At 38.8% G+C, this 23,934-nt stretch overlaps 1 protein-coding gene and 1 pseudogene across 5 annotated transcripts; both read right to left on the reverse strand.

Annotated features, from left to right (window-relative positions):
* Positions 1-759: 759 nt before the first annotated feature.
* LOC137196277 (glycine receptor subunit alpha-4-like) lies at positions 760-10,429 on the reverse strand (annotated as a pseudogene).
* A 1,600-nt stretch (positions 10,430-12,029) lies between these two features.
* On the reverse strand, positions 12,030-23,934 carry aifm1 (apoptosis inducing factor mitochondrion associated 1). Of its 5 annotated transcripts, XM_067607683.1 has the most exons (21): positions 23,674-23,934; positions 22,061-22,191; positions 21,766-21,886; positions 21,562-21,585; positions 20,703-20,816; positions 19,511-19,582; positions 19,096-19,383; positions 18,918-18,992; positions 18,367-18,494; positions 18,082-18,212; positions 17,475-17,565; positions 17,262-17,346; positions 17,104-17,180; positions 16,435-16,543; positions 16,218-16,325; positions 16,023-16,111; positions 15,792-15,932; positions 14,848-14,990; positions 12,914-13,038; positions 12,614-12,804; positions 12,030-12,522 (listed from the first exon to the last, which is right to left on the reverse strand). In XM_067607683.1, exons 1-21 carry the CDS (start codon positions 23,759-23,761, stop codon positions 12,451-12,453), a joined length of 2,403 nt encoding a protein of 800 aa, XP_067463784.1. In that variant the 5' UTR covers positions 23,762-23,934; the 3' UTR covers positions 12,030-12,450. The 5 variants fall into 5 exon arrangements, with proteins under 5 accessions (XP_067463784.1, XP_067463785.1, XP_067463786.1 ...); XM_067607684.1 differs by lacking the exon at positions 21,562-21,585; XM_067607685.1 differs by lacking the exon at positions 19,096-19,383 and having other exon boundaries at positions 23,674-23,933.

Here is a 23,934-nt window from a genome sequence, read left to right on the forward strand (position 1 = left end):
CATAAATTAACAAAGAGTTTCAGGGATATATGTATTTCTTACATTCCCTCATCCATCCATCCATCCATCCATTTTCTTTATGGAGCTGGAGCCAATCTCAGCTGACATTGGATGAGAGGCGGGGTACACCCTGGACAGATCGCTAGTCAATCACAGGGCTCACATGTAGTATAGAGACAGGCAACCACACCTATGCAATTTAGAATTAAGTTTAACCTAATCTGCATGTTTTTGGTCTGTGGGAGGAAGCCGGGATAGCCAGAGGGAATCCACGCAGGTACAGGAAGAACATGCAAACTCCACACAGAAGAGCCCCAGCTGGCTGGTGGGTTCAAACCCAGAACCCTCTTGCTGTGAGGCGACAGTACTAACTGCACCATCGTGCCCCCTCCACTCAAAAATGTGTTTTACTTATTGGTACTTCAGTTGGATGTTTGAGCTTCACTGAGCAGAATTATGTATGTGCAGAATTTGACACTGGAAGGCTGTTTTCACCTTCATCTACTGAATGGGGAAAGTTTCTCAGTGCTCATTGAAAATCTGAGTTTACGAGGTGGGCCTACGTGCAGGATTTGTGACATTGCAACCAGTTTGGAAGCCAGTCCTGGTCCAGTGTTCAACTTACACAAATGTGCCTTCAGTGCACACACACTGAGAATAGACTTTTTAGTGAAATACATCTTGTGTCCAGCTGTTGAAATGAAAATATTTGCATAGTCATAGATTCTGGATTTTTCAATGAGGGAGAACCAGGAGATGTAATTTTAAGGAATTTAATGAGGTAATTGTTCTTTTTTTGGTGGAAAAAACATATTAGACACTTATTATTATTCCAAGCAGAGTATTTTTTATATATCTTACAACATGTCTGGGGGGGATTTTAAAGAAAACAAACACAGAAACAAATTATTCTCAGTGTTTAAGTTAGTTGGGCTTTGTTAAACTCCAGAAGATGAATATGATACAAGTTAGCACCTACATACATTTTAAACCTTTTTGTTGATATATTTATCATTATTTCTATTAAATTTAATGTGATCCAGAGCTTGTTTGCATCTAATAATGCCAAAATGTATTTTTTTTATTTATATTTGTATGGAATGTGTTACTTTTTGAAGGATTTGAATAAAAAGATAAATAACATTTGGCTATGTGTGTCACATACCATTATATCAATATACAGTGAGGTCTAAAAATCTCTGCACTATGTATCATTAACTTCTTTAGATATTAAACAACTTTAAATTTGAAACACATTTCAAAAACAGATTATTCCTGGTATCATTACAGGTAGGCTTGTTGTTGGAGTGGTTCAAAATCTAACTGAATAGATTAATAGAACAGAATAGAAGACTGTGTTAGATAAAATATTCATGTTATTGAAAAAGTGACATTCTTTCCTAGACATCTGCAGGCTGCAAAAGAAACAAAAAAAAAACAACCCCAAAATATTTTCAGCAATGTATTTCCCAGGCCTATAAAGCAGAGGTAAGATGGGAGACACAACAGAGTGGCAACTCTTTCAAAGTGTAATTCCTGCTTGTAGTGATATATTATTTCTCTCTGTGATATGAAAGGTGTAGCTCTAAACAGTGTTCACCATGGCACCAGTAAAATTAATGCACACTTTAAGGTCTGGCAAGAATGTGCAGCAGTCCAAATACTTTACAGACAGAAATGCTTCCAAAAAAGTGTGAGCTGATATACTCAAGATGTCAACTGTACATACATACACTGATGTGTAATGTATAAAGCATCTGTGCAAATAAAAAGTGCATTTCTTTGGAAGTAAGTATTAAATATTTAAAGAAACCGATGGACTCGTCCATGTCATGGAATTTCCCAGCGGCACTGGACATGCAGTCACAACACATTTTGCATGGCTCAGCTGAGGACTCTCCATCTGTAAATGTTTCAGTGAAGAGAGCAGAATGAAAGTATCCAGCATCTGTGTGGTCCTCAGTCGTTGGGTTGTCACAGTAGGGCTTGAATATCTTCATGTCGTAGAACTTTGTAGGTAAGCCAGTAGAGGACATTAAACATGAGGAAACTCATAGGGAAAAGAGCTCGGGAGATTGTATCAATCCTTTTTGCCCGATCCACAAAGCGCCTGCGTATGTCGTAGAAACCTAAACCAGGAGGTAAATCAGCAAAGACTGGTGTTGCATCCATTTCTGGCGCACTTCCTGTTGACAGTGCAAGTCCATAACTCTGAAAGAGTAAACCCTGCTGTGCCAGCTCCTCCTCCTGGAAGAAAAACACAGCATAGAATAACCACCTGCTTTCATTGAGAATCACATTAACTGGTGTGTGTTTTTTTTTTTGTTTTTGAACCAATGATTGGTGTTTAACTGAACAAGACGGCAGTGCGTACCCTGGCACAGGCACTGCACTGCTGGGCCACGTTCCCATGAGGAGCATTGTTGCCTGACATGTTGCTTCCTTTCACCTTACTTTCACCACTTCCCTGCTGATGGGCAAAAAAGCAGCACATACATTTATTCATCAAACAGACCGCATCACTCAAACAGTTTGCAACCATGACACAACTCCTCTGTTCTGCATTTCATGTTTCAAATCATGAACATTAACAAGTAATCACTGTCTGTTTCTTACAAAGTGAATACATGTGTGACATTAATGCAAAGTGAGACAGCTTGAGGATGTAGTCAGAGCAAATTTCAGAGGCACGATCTCAGCAAATTAATAAGTACAAAGGATTCATGCAGATGTTTTCTGTATTGTGGTATGAATATTACAAGGTATTAATGGGTCCTGCAGCAGCTGTCACACTGCTTTGTTCAAGAAATATTTTATATTTAAAGGTGGTTTGGCCTATTTTGTCTCCCCTATTTTCTTCTTCTCATGAGAGCCAAAGTGAGCCAGCAAGACGTTACAAATATTCAACCAACAGTGGAATAAGGTGATGGCTTTAATTAATTACAGGTCAATGCTGTCTACATTTCCTGGCTGGAGTGCAACATGCAGCTGAGTTGTGTAGCTTGTGCATAGCTGGGCAAAGGGAATAGCAGGTGACAGCAGCCCGAGGGGCCTGAGTGGGTGGGTTGCACTCACGGTTCTCTGCCGCTGTTGCTCTTTGAGCTTCTTCCTCAGTCTGAAGAACTCCTTGTGCTGGCGTGAAACGAAATTAACGGCCGCATACTCCAGTAGTGCAGCAAACACGAATAGAAGACACACCGCCATCCAGATGTCTATGGCTTTCACATAGGACACCTGAAAAACCATGAAAATCAAATCAGTGAAATCACTCAATGGGCAGTGAATGAAGGGAAGAAGTATGCAAAGGAAGGAACGACAAACTCCCTCAAGAATTACTTGTTAGTGGCTTTTTTGATAGTAAAAGACTGAGAAGGAATATTTACTCAGGAGTGGAAAGTAAATAAATTACAAGTAAGGTAATTAAGTACAATTTTGAGGATTTTTACTTTAGAATTTAGATGTAATGCTGCTTTATATATATATATATATATATATATATATATATATATATATATATATATATATATATATATATATATATATATATATATATATATATATATATATATATATATATATAAAAATTTTACAGACAAAACATAGGATCTGTTAATAATATATAATTGCATTTCTGTAAAATTAGCTTAATACTGACCAGCTACAACATTAAAATGTTGCTTATATGGTATTGCATCTATAATAATAATTATCCAGTATATATAGTTTATTTTCATTTCTATGGCATTTAAAGGCCTATCAGGGCTCAAGGCATCATCACTGGAATTTGGGATTGTGTGGAGCAAGATCAGTGGCTTCATTTTCCCTGCCCAATCAAATATCATCTCATACTGCATAAGGAAGTATTACATGGTTGAAATACAACACCTGGTGAATCTAACTTGTCTACATTAACCATCCTACACTGACTACAATGCTGGGGGTGGCTGGGGGTGGCTGGGGGTGGTGCATTTTCAGCTAGCACCAGCAGTTAGTGGCTGTGGTAGAGTAGCAGTTAGGTGTATGGAGGCAGGTTTTTAAATAAACTACTCTCATATGTGAATGGGGAAACTACGCCATGAATTTTGTAGGAGGCTTTTTGATTGTTGTTTTTTAAATTGGAAAAGTCCAATGTACAAATTCAATCCAGTGACCAATTTTTCCTGAAATCATCCTAGAATTTATAATAAAAAAATAGCAAACTAGCAAACTGTCTAACCTTTGGCAGGGAGGCCCTTGAGCCAGAGCTCTGCGTCGTCATGGTGAGCACTGTAGTGATACCCAGGCCCACTCTGGCTGGAGCCGCATCCATGTTGATCCAGAATGACACCCAGGACAGGATGACGGTGAGCAGGCTCGGTATGTACATCTGGATTAAGTAGTAGCCCATTTGGCGCTCCAGGTAGAATTTAACCTCAATGCAGGTGAATTTACCTAACCACAGGAGGAGATACAGGTACAAACTAACAATCTTATTAGAAGTTGATTGACAGTATCTATCGAGGATGTTGGCCAGCAGGTTGTCATATGTCATGTACCTGTGTTGTAGTGCTTGGTGCAGTAGCCAAGACCTTTCTCCTCCTTCAGCACAAACTGAGGGAGCATCAGATCATCAGCCACCTGCACAGCACCCACATCCAGCCATTCAAAAATCAGATCATTCATGGTATAGCCAACTAGAGAGAGATAGAGAAAAGTTTTACGGTATGTGATTAGTTTATAACAAAATCTGTATGTCATGATATCAAGCCCAGCTTTGAAAGATGAACTCACAGCTTTCGAGCTGCATCGTACATGTCTGGCTGTCCATGGGGAAGTTTTTCAGATCCATGGGACAGGAGAGGACAAGCGTCAGCCTGGAAAACAGACAGCAGCACATGCAGTGATGTCTCTCACATTACAGATTGAAATAAATGGAGTTTCAAACCCATGATTGGACACACAGGTGAGAGGAAGCCTAGGTAACCTACATTTCTAAACCTCTGAGCACCTGCCATCTCTTGCTCAGGTGTCACTCAAACCCCTTTACATCAAGGGTCACATCAAGCAGCTCTAACCTTTCTGACACCTGTCCTCCTTTCCATCTTTCTATTCCACTACCTCCCACACAAACCACACAAAGGACTGACAGGTGCAGCCGACAACATGTCAGCCTTTATAATGGGCTTGACGTAAAATAGTCTGAAAACACAGCAGCACCATCAATAAAAATGGCAGGATAGAGATCAAGATTAAAAAAGAAAAACCCATTCCACAATAGAGGTTCTGGCAATTATTTTACTGATGAGTTTTTGTAGCTGCCACTCTGTCTTTGTTGAGTCATGATGTCTGTCACAGCTCATTTTAAATACCCTCATCTTCTTTATTCCAGCAAGGACAAAGTGAAGCATCTCACACAATATTGCAGAGAGGAAGAAAGTGATTGATGTTGGTTCAGTGTCATCCAGAGGCCAAATGTGAGTAGTTTTTGTTGTTTCTGTTGCTGTTTTACACATTTTAGCTTCATGAGTTATGTTATCAGTGGTCATTTCAGGTTGATCCTCTAAGGTTAGGAATTACATCTAAGGTTTAGTAACCAAAGGGAGCAACTGATGATTTAGTTCATGTTCAACAGAATTGTTAATAGAGCTTCCACATTGCTTCTTCTTTCTTATATTCTAATTATAACTTCTTAGCATTACGCTACAATTCACCACTGCTTTAGTGCCACTTTACTGACCTGATTCTGTTTTACCCCGCAGTTATTGTTGAACATAAACTTGCTCACAGTGTGGGCTGGACAATACAATTACAACTGAACTGAACTGGAGTGAAACAAACATGTAGAGGTTTAGACTACAACTGGATGGAGGCAGAAGTTCATATTCAGATAGAAACTTGACAAGTCATGGATGTGGATTTGTAATGTCTGATAGAAGTGCATCCAGGTGTATCATTTCAGATATGGATCACCTGATGCTGTAGAGGACGTTGCCATTCTGGAATATCCGAAGTAGTTTGTTGTCTGTGGTAACCTCGTGGAAGTTTGCTCCCTTTTCATTTGCAAAGAACAGGTCAGGCTTCCAGATGGAGTCCAACATGGAGGGGTCCAGGTCCAGAGAGTCATCTGGATACTCCTTATATGCCAGTCGAGGGTCATTCCACTGCTGTCGCAGAAATACATTGAGCCGGTAGTCCTACAGTATGGAATTAAGTCATAATTAGAAATTACACAAGTTATAGTTAGAAATGACCGAAATAAAATATATAGCCACAAGTAGCAATAGTAGGATTCATGCCGTAGTGGCATCATATTGAGGTATTATAGCTGTGTCAAACGTATTCACAAACATTGTACTTGTGCTATTTTGTAGCAATTTGATAACACATGGCTGTCACATTACTGATAGGGAGACATTAATTATCTGGAGATTTCAGGACTAAATGAATGCTTTGGGATGAAATGACACAATGTTAATAGCAACACACAAATTTCAGTCAAAGTGCTTTTATACTAGAACTAATGACTCCTAAAATGGCACTTAAATAACAAATGCTCAGCCACACAGCATCTGTAAACAATTTCACAGCAATTGGTCTGTAAGAATTAGAAATGTAAATCATATGGGGAACTAACAGCTAACACAATAGTGTACACGTGTACATTGTAAGTATTTTCATTTTTCTGTGCATCTCATTATGTTGTCATTTTAATAGGATGTGAGAGGGCCAAGATCGAGTGAAGAAGAACAAATCTCAAGCAAGACACAAATGAACCTACTGAGTCTCTCAGCAGGTGAGTGACACTGTGCCTACGCAAACTCTCTGTGAGCAAAAAAGAAAATTTAGCACCAACAGATTTAAGTGCTCATAATCTGAACGACAGCAAACTCTACTTATAAATACATCAATTAAAATTTGATGGCCTTTCCCTTTAGGTAGTTTAGAAAATGCATGAGTCCTCCAAACTCTAAACGTCCCCAAACACTCACCATGGGCCTCATAAATAAAGGATAGTCTCTTCTTTGAGACAGAGATATGTTTTCCACTTTAATGAGAAAATCATAGCTGACATTATGCAATTAACTTACAAGATGGTGTTTACAGTCAAAAATTAGTCATAATCTAATGACAGTATGTTAACGCGACATGACACTTGCTCCAAATGGCCTCTCCAAACAAAGAATAAACACCACAGAATCTGATGAATGAGCATCTACCAGGAAGGAAATCTCTGCACTGGCAGCAAGTTAAACCAACTTAAACACCGTTACAAACTCTATATAAAAGTATTGACAGATGACTCATTGGTCTGCACACTGGTTGCAATGAGTAATGTTTGCTGCGTTGTTTAGGGATAGCTAACTCAAGAGAACTCATATTCTACCAGTGCTGATAAGTTTTGAGTGACACATGCTGAATATAGAAATCTGTAACTTGGAGACAATATGAAACTAATATTGAACAATACTGTAATATGAAAATGAAACAGACTCCTACAGACAACACCTGGAAAGCTGTTTCATGGTCTCGCCTATCAAAGTCACACTCTGAAAGAAAGAAATAATCAAAACCCTTTCACCCTAAAAAAATAGTGACCACTATTATTGTGCAAAAGCAGCATGAGGAAGTCCTTACTTACAGGATACTGTTTAAAACCACTTTTTCCCTTGTAGTAATGTAACGTAATTTAACTATTAAACTTGACTTAACTTAAGTAAACTTAACTTACCTTAACTTGACTTTTAACTTAACTAAACATAACTTAAAGTTACCATAAATAACATTGAGCCTCACTGGATGTCAGCAAACGACTATTTGCTATTTAAGGATATAGTGGAGTAATGGCAACCTGAGCAGTGAATGAAGTCACACTCCCTTTGTTTGTGTTGTTATCTGAAATTCTCTGTTCTTTGGTTTGGTAATCGCACCGGCAATACATGCATATTAGTGCATGTGAGTGTGCATGTTAATGCATGTGAGTCCCTTTGTGTCCCCCACATCCGTTTCCAAGATGGCGGCTGCATCACAAACTTTCTTTAATTACAGCTAAACAGTACACTAAAATATGTTTCTGGAAACATTTGAGGTGAGAAATAGGCTATGCACTAACAATCTTGATCCATATTTGATGCATAGTTTCCTGCATATTTTGACAGTTTTATCTGAGTCAGCTTTCTTTTTTTTCCAACTTCATTGAGTAAATGACATGTTTGTTTTGGTCTTAGATGTTGGTGCTACAGAGCGATAACTAGTGGTTGCATGTCATGTATTGCAACTTTAACTCAACTTTACTTAACTTAACTCAACTTTAACTTTACCTTTAACTTTAACTTAAATCTAAACCCCATAGTGGAAGTCCATTTACAGTGATACAGATACAGTACGTGGGGTGTAAAAGTGTAAAACCTTTACTCACCTATATCCATATTATAAAACTCTACTAAAAATTGGTATCTTTTAAGTAATTAAATAGTATGTATTGGCCTGAAGCTTGAATTGAATGGTCACTATTTTGCTATTTGGTAACACTGTATTTAGATAGTCCAGGTTTGAGCCAACAGTCAGATGATTAAAGTAAATGTTTATGTTCCTGCTGTATCCTCCAGATTGTTTAAATTATTTATCACCATTAAACCATCCAAATCAAATGTGACAACTGAGAATTATAAAGTAAAAATCTCACCATAGTTGTTTCAGTGATGGATCCGAAGCTGTTGATGAATATGTTGCACGTGACATTCACAGGAGGACCTGACAAGAGCAGATTGTCATCACACATTATGTTCACACTAATATCACTGATGATGTTCTCTGAGTAGACCACATAAAGAATTGAAACAGGTAAAGAGCAGAGCGTTCATACAAAATAACATCTGCCTGTTCCCTTCTTAATGTGCCACGCTGTTTCCTAATAAACAGACTCATCTGAGATAACCAGCATGAAATTGTGTTGTCATTTCCAGTACGCTCCCATTAGTATAGTCCATCTGTCGACCACTGAAACTTTAAATATTTCAGTGACTCATTTCCTAAGAGGCAATGATTTATTGATTCTCTTTTAGTTACATTAGTGTATTTATAGATAATCAGCTGGGATTTACCCAGCATGCACTGATGAGGATGTGGAGCAAGTATGAAATATATATAAAGTGCCACCCCAGAGGCTGAGGGGGAAGTGTGTCAAAGAGAATCTGCTGGCTTCACTCACAAGAGAGATCAAGATTGGACTTAAATAGGCCTGCGGGGTAACATGCAAGGGTAAATGCACATTTCTGACGAACAGATCTGAAAGAAGTCTGTGTAAAAATACCACAACCTAAGGCTGTGGGTCAACATAGAAACAATAACACATGACAAAAAAACAAGGCTCCTGTGTGAAAACGTCACAGCCTGCAGCTTCTCTCGCTTCTGACCCATCTGTCAATGATTTGTGCTACTTCACTTCCCAGATTGTTATGCAAATCGAGCAGCACACTTTCTCACACCTGTCCTGACAGAGTTCCTCCCGCCGCGCGCTATGTTACCTTTGAAGTTGGGTCTGATGCGAGCGTCGTAGCCAGATGTGCGTCCCATCAGTTTGTCCAGAAAGTCAGATGGAGAGGGGGGCTTGGCTGCCCTGCTGGGGAGCTTCATCTCCTTACAGAGCACAGACCTGCCAGGTGACGGGACAACCACCTTTGGATGTACTGATATTTTCTTGTTTTTTCTTCATAACACAACATGCCAAAAAGCTGCAGTATTACTGTAAAAGAATCTTAAGACCTCCAATTTTCTTGCAGGAAAAGTTTAATCTAATTTATACTAAAGATGTACAATATTTAACATTTTAGCTGGAAGAGTGTTTTACAGGATTTGGCATCACATACATTTTGTAATTGAAATGTGTCATATAGGCTGCACAGTATTTACAGTACATTATTATACAGTATATTATTCTTAAACATCCTTATACAAAGACTCAGTTCACATACTTAAATTATCTGTGAAATTACTCATCACTTAAAATCAATTACAAGCTTTTTTTCTTCTATCTATTCAGTATAATCCTGCATTTTGTGTTAATGAACATTTTTGACTTAATGGGACTGTCTTTTAATTATAGATCACGATTTGCTTAACAAAATATTTTATGCATGATTCTCCAGACTTTAAAAGAGCAGCAATGTTGACATGCCTTTTGGTCAAAGAAGCACACAGTTGATCTCCTGTATTATTATCAATAATTGTATACTGTCAACAGTGTCAAATCATATTAAATACAGTAAATACACTGTCACTGTCAAACGAACATGCAGTTTAAACATTACAGCAGCACTTTAATATCTTCTAAGAAAATAAGTCCAGGAAGGCTGATGTACAGAATTACAACTTAAAATGATTTCTTACAGTACCTTCCTTGCAGAAAAATGACAGATGAAGCCCACACCATACACAGGATGTGCAAGTGCATTCTTAGTAAGTAGAAAGAAACAGATTTTTAGACCAATGTGAAGAAAAAAAAAACCCCAAAAGAAAAAGAAAGCGTAGATGCTTGGAACTTGTTGTTGCTCTTCCAGCCAAGCTCTGTCTTCTGGACTCAGCTGAGCTTCCCTCCCTCTCTGCAGGTGTAAAATACAGGAAGCTGCTGCTGTATAATTCAAAATCCAAGGGAAGGTTTTTTTTTTTCTGCTTGTGTTTGTGTGGATGACTTCAAGCTTTATCACTTTTTTATGGCCATATGCATGCTCAAGGAATTACTGCAAGAATATTTAAAGAGACAGCAGCATTTTCATAGCAGAGTGGACTCATGTTGCTCTTCATAAAGGCATCGGATTAGCAGAAATATTTGTAATTGGAATCATAGTTTTTAGATTTATAGTTTAGGTTTTTTGCCAACAAATAAAATTAGATACAATTCATTAAAATAAAATGAAAATGATGTTAATAAAAGAAAACAAAAAAACACAAATCCACAAATTTGAAGTGAATTTAAACTCTCTTCCAATACCATGAATTAAGATTACTTTCTTAAAGTTGAGAAACTTCACATTCAATTTAAGTAAGCCTGACATCTTTCATGTTGTAGTGATAAACTGTTGACAAATGTGGCAATCATGCCAGTATCACCAGTATAAAAACTCTTCTAGTGTAAATGCGTCTATAGATCATTTAAATCAAGACCTTCATGTCAACTAATGTAAGACTAAATATCACAGAATCCTTCAAGACTGTAGATTGAAAACAAAAGTTGTGGAAAAGCAGAATGGTAAAAAAAAAAAAGTCAAGAGGATTGTCGTTGCATTCAAAGTAGAAAGAGGATTATGATGTTTCTATTAGTATCAGTACGCATCCAGAGATTATTTATATTTAGCACAGATGTCCGGAGTTTCTAACTGAATTATTTCATCTTCAAATCGCCAGACAAATTCAAATATAAATGTAGAAGCTCATGTTTATTCCTCCGTACAGAGGAGGAGGCAGTTCATCCATTTACTCATGTAGAATTAATGTCAAAGACAGAGACGGGACGTTATAGCTGCACATGTTTGCCTCACACTTGAGAGGCCGTTCCACACTTCGCTCTAGAGCCCACAGTGTCAAATAGGATAAGAAATGTGTGAGAATACTAAACATGAATGCATTACTAATAACAAGAAGCCCACAGCAGGAAAAATACACAATGTTTCTGCATGCTTGAGCATTTTTACCTCCAGACAGGATAAGTAGGCCAAACTTCATTTTAATTTTTTTTTTCCTGTTGGATCTACTTAATTAGACTGTACTTCTACATACTGTTAACTATACTTGTCAGGTGCCCTTTACACAAGCCTGCCTGTTCTCATTTAAATTAACATTATGTGTTTTATATCGAAGTTAGAGCTTCAACGTCGCCTCACTCCATTTAAAAGGCCAATCCCTATGTTCACATGTATGAATGACTATGGTAAATTTGCCAAGCTTTACACATTGATTATGCTTCAGGACAGAATTTAACAACCATCACAGCTCAGAATGCAGGTCAACTTATCTGTTATTAGTGCTGCTATCTAGAAGCAAAATAATGTGATCACTCCAATTTAAAAATAGCTTTTATTGCAGCTTTTCTCACGACAAGCTGCTCTGATCACACAGAGGAAAACAACAATAATCCATGCTGAACATTGTCAGCCTGCTGCGGAAAAGCGGATAGACAATCACACACTGACCACGATTTTAAAAAAACATGAGCAAAAAGTGTGGTGGTAGCAAGAAGAATGAGACAGTGATTTCTCCTGAATAGAAAAAAAACAACAACCAAAAAAACAAAAACTGGCGTAGCGGAATCAAATTCCAAATATGAAAATATTTCAGCGACATGACATAATTTACATTGATCCTCCCCCTCATACGCATGATCAGTCGTGTCTTAAAGAGAGTGGCAATGACTGCCAAAGTTCAGTCTTCACATGAGGCGTAACTCCCCTCCTGTAACGAGTCTCGGCCTTCACCATCTTAATCCTCGTGGATGTTGAACAGCTTGGCCACTTCATTCAGATCCGCATGTTCCTCTCCGTCCTTGATAATCTGCAAATAACAGATAGGAAAATCAATTATCATTACCCAGATCTTTATTTTAACTGTGCAATGACACAAATCCACCCTCTTTATAAAGTACCTTTCTTGCGACGGGCATTCTGTTGAACACGTTCCACAGGATAATGCCCACCACCACTTTGTCTCTCAGGTAGAAGATGACTCCTTTGCCGTAGTCGTCTTTGTGTGGCTCCACAGGGGGGGCGGGTGTTGAAGAGGCCGCTGGGCTTGTGGCTACATCCTCTGTTTCACTTTCTGAGCGGATCCCAGTTCCTGCAGAGCATTGGATGGGTAAGGCTCAGACCCTTGGTCCTTAAATTGACTGTTTCTGTTTTCTTTATAGGATTAAGAATTTTTTAACTAGATAGTTAAATGCTCTTACCAGACTTCTCTGTAGCAGCTTTAGGTGTATCCTTGGCAGTGGCTTTGGCAAACACTCCTACTGTTGGCAGGCTGCTGTCGACAATCCCAATCGCCTCGTAGCCTACATCAGGACCCAGGTCACTCCTGTAAGACACCACATGAGATTGGAAAACATATTGTGAAAATATGACCAAGACACCTTCTCATTCTCGTTTTTCTAATTCTTTTCCTGTTTTAGTGCTACTTAGAACTGAAAAACATCATAAAAAACCCACTTTATTTCAAACAAATTACATGTTTTCCTTCATGCCATCTTACAATATGTTGACTCTGCAGCTGCACATATAGTCATTTATGCTGAGGAGTTTAAACTACATTTTCTTAGAATATAGACAAAAACTTCTCCATATTTCTGTTAAAAATTGTTTTGCTTAAGTTTGTCCTCCAGTGTGAAGTACAGCAACTGCTAGCTTTTCAAACTTTGCTGTCAAAACACATTCCCAAACACTGTGTAAGTCTGTGTACCTCACACAGCTTCTGTTCTAGACACACACAAACAGGACTGAGGGGGCACTTGTCAAAACTTCTGCTGTGAATCTCAGTGACAGCCCCCACCGCCACCTGATGAGTTTCAAGCTGGCTGATGACCTGAAGTAATGTCACAGCCAACTGAGCAGATCTACATGCGGGGGGAGCCTGCACACTAAATTTGGTATCATTCAGAAACATCCAGAACGGTGGTTCATTAAGAGTTTTGGGATGTTTGTTAAACTCTTTACTTTATTAAGAGCCTTTTAGTTCAACACCAGGAGCAACAGACTTACATTGCCTAAATTCTGACTCAGTTTAACTAGTTAGTTTTACAGTTTGAAATGTTAGTAACAAATAGTCTGCAGTCATGTGCTGTGCATCTAAAAAAGGACAGCATGTATATACTGTATGTATATATATAAACCTTAAATGCCAAACATTTGGCATTTGACTTTAAACTTAACAACTTTCAATGAGGAGAAAAATGTGATGTGGAATTCTTACAAGTTAAATCTAAAAATAAATGGACTCTAACAACCTTTCAATGAACTCACCAACCACTGCTGCTGAATAACAATGAGCTGTTGTGTGTCCTATAATTGGTTTACTGACACACTGTAATCCTCATGATTATCAGTGGATACAACACTGATGAATGATGCAAGCTATCAATACCATTGACTGTCTTTGAGGGAATTTGCTGTCTAAATTCTCAAGGAGGCATCAAATCAGCCTGATTCTGACACACAACCGCGGCATTCACAAGGAAACCGACATATTGTTTTGTCTGTGTCTGCTGGCTGGTGTCTAAGCCATGATAGTCTGACTCATGGTCCTGTGTTGTTTTTTTTTTAGACTCAAGTGAACCCACGTTGTCAGCAGTGTGTCATATTTCACCAGTTGCTACAAACATGCAGTCACAGCATTCATCTATGTAGTGAGGGCTACATTCCACACTGTACTGAAAGTTTTGGCAACTCCCTCTTGTGATCATATCAGTAATGTTTTTAACAGATTTAGTAAATCTATGATGGGATTCAAAAATGTCGGTCTGAGTAATGCAGCCCTCTGCTGGCAGCTCTTATTTCAATGTCCTCTGAAGGCATTTTAAATATTTTAGGACTTAATGGTACTCAAGACTTGAATGCAATCATGCATGTCCATCTGACTTCTAAAGGGATTAAATCTGAGTCATTTACAGAACTGTACATGCTGCCCCAGTGCCCATTTATTTAAATCTAATGAACTGGGACAATCAACAATTCAGACTGGTTTTCTCAAATATTTTCCTTCATTTCCACTTCCAACTGGTTTCATGGCCTGTAGCAACAGCTCACATTCGGAAAACAGTTTGAATTTGTGACCCATGAAAACCTTGAGTTAGCATCACTGACAAGAAACAGGAAGTAATCTAATACCTACCAGAACATAGACTGATGCCAGTAGGGTTTGCTGGCTCCTGTCATGTTCTCTCCTGCTAGTCTACCACTCACAACGGCGTGATCGTGGTGCTCCACCCGCCTGCGGCCCAGTCTGATGTCGTAGAAACAAGCAGCATCTCCTGCCTATATCAAGACAGAGGAGATTAAATATCATGGATTAGAATGTGCAAATTTTATTCCGAATTAAAGGTTATTGAGAGGTTCAACGCTAAGCTCAAAGGAAGAGACACAAATCATAACACTACAACATCTATAGAGGTGCATTGTGTCTGAACTATGGCCTGAATTTACCTGAAGAGGGCACTATAATCAAAGATATGACTGAGAAAGTCAAAAAGGTTCAACTCTGTACATCATACACTTATGTAACCTTCTATGCAGCTCACTTTGACCTTCAAGCTAAACCATATTAAATATTTAAAAAATCCAGCACAGTTGATTTTTTTATGTTCTTTTAGTTTATTTGAAGTCAGTCGACATTTTAGATCTTTTGACTAACTCTCATTAAAAGTGAGTTTTGTTTAAATAAATACATGTTTGTTCAATTGCAAAAACACCATGATCATCTGTAAGAGTGAGACATATCACTAAACAGCTGTTACTCAATGACAGTTAATTCACTCATTATGAGTCTCAGCATCTGAAAGGAGGAGAGATATATCTCAGGTTGGCCCATGAGGTTTAACATGAACAGTGAAACTGCTACTACAATCAGTTTCACTGAATAAAGTGTACAAGCACTTTGTTTGCTGAAGCCAGTCAAAACCAAGGATACACAGGACATGCAGCTCAAGCTCTAACTGTTATGATACTGGTGGAGGGATGTACTTTTAACTGACTGACTTTGAGCAGAATGATTTTCTATATTTCCCACACAGTTCTTAATGTTCATGTTGAAGTACTACAATACGATCATTAACTTACCACCCAGATATTGGACCTGGCTTGCAGCTCTGCATTGACTCGAAAGCCACCAAAGTCAGAGTCCACCTCCAGACCTGCAGACTTTGCAAGGTCAACATTGGGCTCCAGGCCAACAGCTGCAACTATGTGATCGGTTTTCACCTGCATGGGAAAGTACAAGATAATAAGTAACTAATTTATTTCTATTTATTTCCTGAATTACACTGAACGTGTGCAGAACTCTGAACCTACCAGTCGGCCATCCTTCAGTTTGATTTCTAATTTATCATCCTTGTAGATCACAGATTTCACCAAAGCTTCTGAGATGACTTTTACGCCCTCTAGAAAACAAAAAAGAAAAAATGAGGAGATAAAAAAAAATAAAAATCTCTTTTTTCCTGCTACTGATGAGGTTCAGACAAGCTACAAAGCAAAACAGACATTAACCTTTCTTGACTTTTTGTGTTGTCCAGTTGCTCAGATACTCAGGCAGCACTTTTCCCATGTTGCCTTTCTCAGGGTACATCTGTATCACCTCCAAGCCAGACTCGGTAGCTGAAAAGAGAAAAGAGGATGAGCGAGCAAACAACAGAGCAACAAGTGAATTCTGTTCAACATCAGTATCGTTTATTCTGTCATTTTCTCCTCTTTTTCAGTATCTTACATCTCCTGCCAAGGGCACAGGCCAGCTCGCTGCCCAAGAAGCCACCTCCAATGATTGTGACGGACTGGACATTTCTGGAGACTTTATCCAATGATTTGAAGTCGTCAATCTGTGGAGAACAAAATGTAAATTTACTCCTTTTTTTGATAGTGACATGCCACACATATTTCAGTGTGTTAACCTCTCTGTACTCCTGTGAAGGGATTGTAATGACATAATAATTATAATAAGAAAGCCTCTTTAAAAAGTAACATCATAAGAAAGTGTGGACAAAAAGTAACGGTTGCACATATTGTGTAATATCTCCATACCACTGGAGTTACTGAGCAGTGAGCCTGAATTTCCTGCATCACTGAAATCATATTATATGTCATTAAATATATATGTGATACCTGGTTTTAAAATGGGTTAATGCTGGTTAGTCTTAGAAGTTGTGTTTTGTATAATTTGCTAGAAGAAGGGTATTTATTGTTGGCCAACATTTCTGAATAACCTATTCAGAGGAGTAAATATTGTAATTTAAATATTCTCATCATGTCATACCTTAACTATTTCTTCTGCAGTCAAAATGTGGCTTTCTTGTAAAGCTTTGTACAGTACTAGAGTCCTATCTGTCAGACACTGCCAAACTGAAACCGAGCTACTGCCCCCTGGTGGCTAAACACTGACCTTGCGGAACAAAGTCGTCCTCTTCGTCACCTCATCTCCTGCTCTTTCAATGACCTGCAGATTTCTTGGCACGCCACCTGAAGATAAAGTTAAAAATTAGCTTAGCTACCCAGTTTAATCCACAGGCTAGATAATGGATGCATCTTAAAGTGGCTTACCTGTAGCAATCAAACACTTGTCATATGAAATCTCAGTGTTATCATCCAATTTGACTTTGTTTCCTCTCACATCCATGTGAACCACCTAGAATGGATTAAATCATGCATTTATTGTCAAAAGTCTCAATATACATTTACAAAAAATTTATTTTTGGTGTAAATAATTTTTTCAACCTGTATAATGTAAAAACATATAAACAAGCATAAACAAACCTTTTTGCCAGTAAGAACAGCCACTCCCCCATTGTCTGTACTTTCCAATTCTTCAGGATTAATGTAGAATGATGGGGGCTGGAAGTAGATACTGCAAAATAAATACAAAACATATTAAAATCATTAAATGAACATTTTTCTCATAGTTTTCCCAACTGATCGTGATGCACTCAGTTTGCGTTATGATTCTTTCTATAATCAACTAATAAAACACTATGAGAATACCCAGTTAAAAGTGAAGACACTGTGTCCAGCAGGTCTTTCTTGAGAAAAGAAATCATTTGCAGCACAGGAAATGGTGCAAATTTTATTTTGCGTCAACAGTGGTTTGTAACGTATGTTGCAAAAAGTACAAGTCACAAATAATAGAGTTTAGTGAGTACTGATAGCTAACATGAATAGTGATTTCCACTACAAGAAAACAGAACAGAAACAGACTTATTTTGTAATGAAAAAACAGTCTGACTGACTCATCACAGCAGAGACGGATTTTGAGACAGAACAGTCAGACAGATCTTAAGAAAGGAGCCACAGTGAGACAGACAGAAGGATGACAGACACTTAAGTTGAATAAACACAAAGCACAATAGGAGGAACCTAAACACACCTTCTTTCCTTTCCGTTCCACTGTTTGAAACGCAGTGTTTCCGTCACACTGGGGTCATCTGAGAACCACAGTTCCTTAGAAAGAGGTGGTCTCATGTATGGAAGGTCTGCCTCATCAGTCACAATCAATACCTGATAGAGAACATGTTAAAAAGCCATTACTTCATAGATACAGTACACAAAGAAAAACAATCAGATTAAACTGAGAAATTTAGGTCCAACTAGATGGTTCATGAACTGAATTCTGAGCTTGGCTTCTATTGTGGAAGCAAGAGGCTTGACTGACCCTGGCGCCAGGATCTCTGGCTCGAATGGACCGGGCAGCAGCAAAAGAGGCAGTACCTCCACCAATAAGGAGGTAAGGGGCGTGTGAGGGGACCTTGGATGAGGCAGGTACAGAGTCCACTCCTGGAGCTTGTATAAGAGAGCGACAGCGAGCACAAGAGAGAGTGAGAGTGAAAGAAAGAGAAAGAGAAAGAGAGAAAAGCACAAAGCAAAGGCAGGAGAGGGACACAGTCAGAGCGTGATCATGGACTTCTTTGAGCTCATTAGTACCCATGACTTGCACAAATACACCTGAAAGGAGTAAGAGTGAAATGGACCTGGTAAAATAAAAGAAATAAAATGTTTCATGTGAGAGAGATTAACCTTTATCATTACAAGAACCCAAACATTGTGAAAAAGACAATAACAGGCAGGGTGAAAAGCTGTAATGAGAGAAAAAAATGTTTAAAAATAAATTAATAGGAAAAAAGGCAGTTGGAATTAACATTAACATTATCAGAATGGGAAACCATATCGGTGTCTGCCCGCTTCCCCGCTCCAACCGAGTCTTACCACTCTCTGCCACAACTTCAGGCTGAGGCTCAGGTGGTTCTGCTGCTGCGGGGCTTTCTGCTGCTGCTGCAGGTTCTGTTAGTATAACCGGAGCATTGACCAGTTAAGACAAAATTAACCCTCAGATGTTGTAAATGTACATCACTGGTTCCATGCACAGGTGGAACTGAGTGCTTACCACTCTCCTCAACGGATGCAGGGGGAGGCTCTGTAAGCTCAGCTGGGGGAGGCTCTGTAAGCTCAGCTGGGGGAGGCTCTGTAAGCTCAGCAGAGGGAGGTTCTGTAAGCTCAGCTGGGGGAGGCTCTGTAAGCTCAGCAGAGGGAGGTTCTGTAAGCTCAGCTGGGAGAGGTTCTGATAGCTCAGCAGGGGGCAGCTCTGTAAGCTCAGCAGGGGGAGGCTCTGTAAGCTCAGCAGAGGGCGGCTCTGTAAGCTCAGCAGGGGGAAGCTCGGAGGGGGGTGAGGGTTCTGGTGGTACAGTGGCAAAGTTAAATAATAACTTCTAATGTGCAATGCAGCTAATATGTATGTCCATCTTTGTCTAAGCTGTAGAATGTATCTATTGTCTAGACTATCCTTTCTTCACAGATCTTACCCTCCTCAACTACAGGTGCAGCAGGTTGTTCTGCTGCCTCTTCTGGAGATGCTTCTACCACAGGCTCCTCTGCTGTTGAGGTAATTCATAGTATGGGTTTAGACTAAATTCTCTAGATGATTATTGAAAGGGGAAGACCATTAGGATCCATGCATTTCTTCAGATTTAGCCCAGGAACATTCTGCAGAGCATGCACACTAACACAGTAACAACTGGAAGCTGCCCAATGCAACCATACTTTTCCTGCATGTTTTACTACACTGATGTTTAATTGAGAAACATCTGTGAAGACTTTTTGCATCTTAGACACAACATGGAAAAAAGCAAAAAAAATGTAATCCACTTCAAAGGGCAGCTTCCAATTATAAATACTTTCACATTACACGTAACAAAAAGAACATTTGAGTACAATCCCAGGACAAAGTTTCACAAAGTATGACATATTCAGAGGAAATGTCAGACAGCAGGGGTTCCATTTGATATCACAAATGTGATAGCAAAGCACACCCAGAGCTAACATACAGTATTTGCAGAAAATACTGAGAACTCCAATGACTGTGTACCACAAAAACAGAAATATTTACAGTGGAGAATGTAGGTGAGTATGTGAGATTCCAAACGCTTTACTGAAAGTGTGAAAAGGGTTAATTTACAAGGTTAGAGGACACAAACGAACACTGAGAATAACACGTGCATCACTAAATATAAGACGGTGAATAACACACAAACACATGCAACATAAGTCACAGTTCATGCAGTAAACCTCTCGGCTTCTGGACATAGACAATACTCAACAGGATTAGAATATCCAGGGGCCTCATGTATAAAACATCATTGTCATCATCAAAAAACAAACAAACGTATTTTTAACATAACATGCATGGCACGACTGTTGTTAGACAATTATGAGCAGGTTATAAAGTGGAGGGAAAAGACAGGTGCAGGTTTTACAGGCTGCTTTTTTTGCACTAACCAGCTTTACCAGCTGGTGTCATCATTTCTGACACTCCACTTCTTCTCAAAGTACAGCATGTGTACAAAGCATGATAGACTAAATGTAATAGCACACTTAATTCCATATTTGGCATGCTTATACTTTTTTTGCCATTATATTTTAATTCAAACAGGTTGTTTATACAGGAGGCCACATGTTACTCATGCACGTATGGGTATAGTAAAGTATGCAAACAACCTGGGGGAGTTTCAGTTGTTTCACTGGGGGCCGCTACTGCAGCCTCAGTGGCCGGAGGGCTCGATTTCTCTGTTGAGGGTGCTGCTTGTGGCTCAGGTTCTGACTTAGGGACAGCTGAGAGAGGAATACAAAAACAAATTACCATTCATTACCTTTAAAATTATTAACTTGACCAGATAATAAAAAATAAGACTTTGATCATTAAATAATTCAAATTTAAATAGTTTTAAATGTAGTTTGTTTTGTAGTGTCAAAATCTGCTGTTTACATGGAGAGAAAGAGGAAGTGGAGCCATGCACTGTAGAGTCATTCCACTCTTACACCTAATAACTGTTCACTATGATTCAGCCGAAAAATAAAATATATAAACAATCAAAAGAGTGACACAACTAGGACTGCAACTAACAATTATTTTCATTATCGATTGATCTGTCGATTATTTTTTTGATTAATCAATTAGTTGTTTGGTCCATAAAGCAAAAGGTGACTCAAGTGTCTTCTTTTGTCTCAATTAACACCACAACCCAAAGATATCCAGTTTACTGTCATGGAAGACTAAAGAAACCAGAAAATATTCACATTTGAGAAGCTGGAATCAGATATTTGGACTATTTTCCTTAAAAAATGACTCTAAAAATTCAATTGATTATCAGAATAGTTGGCAATTAATTTAATAGTTGGAAGCTAATCGATTAATTGACTAATTGCTGCAGCTTTAGACACAACAAATGCTATACAAGCACTATTCTTAAGATACTTATGCACACATCTTTTGTTCATAGTTATGAATATATATGGTAAAGTTTGATCTTTACTGTTTACATAGATATCTTCTCATAAATTAAAAGAAATCATTCACCTTTTGTCTCAGTGGCCTCCACAGCTAAAAACAAAAAATAACATGATCAAAGCTGTGAAATTCTGACTTTATCATAAATAAAAACCATCCGACAGGAATACTGCAGCTCTCACATGGATGACTTTAGCCTTGTTTGTGAAATGAAGAAAACAGTAAATTTCAACATTTTATTATCACTAAAATCAGTGAATAAAAATAGCTTACCAAGAGCCTCTGGCTGGATGAATGTAGCTGCTTGTTCTGAGGCTTTTTTGTGAGGTCTAGATGAAATTTCTTCAAGTCGATCCTGATATCTTTTACTGTCTCCCTTGACAGTTCGGTACGCCTGTGAAAACAAAAAATCTTCTATTCAAAACAACTTCAACTATTTCTCTATGAAACAGCTGAAATCTGCCAATCAGATTCAGTGTTGACTGTCATCTTTTAGGTGGAAATATCTGCAAACACGCAGGGAAAGATTTTCAATGCATACATGTCATGATAGACTGAGCTTACTCACATATATTCCTCCACCAAGGCAGGCTGCTCCAACCAAAAGGGCGTACAGCTGGTTTTCCCTTCCACCCCCTGCAGGCCCAGTGGACATGTGAGCCGCAGGAACACACGCTGGTATTCTGCCATTGTTCAACCCTGAAAACAATTTGACACATTAAAAAAAAAAGTATACTGGTTATCAAATTTAACAGTGCTCACAAATGTTACCCAAACGGAAGTCAATCAAGGTTGCAGTACGTCTTCAAGTCACGTGTGTCACCCTTGTTAGCTGGATGTGTATGTATTTAATTTACCCAACTAAAGTCTGATATTTGGTGTGAAACAACTATGCCAACAACCATGAGGTGTGGCATAACAAGCATGACACTACATGCTCCGCCATCCTTTCGACAGTATGTAACATAAGAAAAGGTCTCACAATTAATGTTTGTGAGTGGTAAAGTGTGACGGTGATTGCTACAGTTCATCATGTGCCAGATGAGGGAATGAGGGTGAGATCAGGGTTGCTTGCTTTGTGAAAACATGTGAAATAAGCAAACAAGAAACCAACCAATTGTTAAAGAAGATTTTTGGCATTTTTGCTTAAAACAATAACTAAAACAATTAATTGATTGTGAAAATAGCTGTCGATTTATTTTTTGTTGATCAACTAATCGATTAATGGACTGATTGTTGCAGCTATGTGTGACTGCAAAAATAAATAAATAATAACAATAGAAATAAATCATTTCAAAATGTTTTATCTATTTGCTTAAGTGCTGCAGGGCTGTATAATATTTGCAGAACACACCTGTGGATGTTGACAATGACAACATCTTAAGTATATTAAGCTGATATGCAAGGCAACGTTAAGTCTAGATGTCAGCTTGGAGTTTGACTTGACATTCCTCTAATTGAAAGGACTGGCACACAACACTCATACTTGTTAATTAGGTTAAATAAATAAAGCATATGCTCTGTGCCTGTGTGTGTGTGTGTGTGTGTGTGTGTGTGAACTGGGTTTGGAGGCTTTTGGGTTTAGACCTCTGTTGTGAACTACTTTCCCCTAATAACTCCTCACTGTTCCTCTCATCATCACCATAGACAGTCTATGCAGAGGGACTACGTTGTTTAGTATTTATGTTGTGTTGTATGTGTAGTGTCACAAGGGGCTGAAACCCCCCTCCCCCCTGACTCTGAAACAAACTTAGGCCGATGTGAGCATGGCACAAAACAGACTGGGTACAGAATGTGCTGTAACACCTGTAGTACGCACACTAGAGACCAGCACTGGGTCCAAGCATGTGAAAAACATGTGTGACGGTGACACAAGTTCATGTTTAACTCACTGGCGTTGTTTTCAGGCAGCAGCAGCTACGACCACATGAAGTGCGATGTGATTATAAGTCTGCTAACTGTTAGTTATCAAAATGTCATTCTTACTTTGTGCAGCCAAAGTAGCTCATTTAGCTTTAAGTTATAACTGCCAAACGAAGGTCAAGTACGCCACCAGACGATACCCTGTCTGCTTTAATGACCTGACAGTGTGTGTTATCACGCTACAAGTTCATTTCTGCTTGGGCTTGAGGCCAGCTAACAAGAAGACAGCAGTTAACTTACTGTTAACTAGTCACATACCTGCTCTTCTCACATTCTGCCGGCACACAGTGGACGAGGCTCTAGCAAGAGGTGCAAGCTTTTTCCATACAGTCCTACATTTCAGCATTGTGGCTCAGCTCCGCTCTAACGGTTCCCACTTTAGTAGCCGACTTGTGGGACAGAAACAGTGTTGCTAGTTACCGGTTGTCTAGTCCTACAGCCCGCACACAGCAGCAGCAGCAGCACCGCGCTACACGTCAAGGCCAGAGACAGGTCATACGTTTCAAAGGAGTCATGGGT

Source organism: Thunnus thynnus, chromosome 13 (genome assembly GCF_963924715.1).
Source record: "Thunnus thynnus chromosome 13, fThuThy2.1, whole genome shotgun sequence".
Lineage (NCBI taxonomy): Eukaryota > Metazoa > Chordata > Actinopteri > Scombriformes > Scombridae > Thunnus > Thunnus thynnus.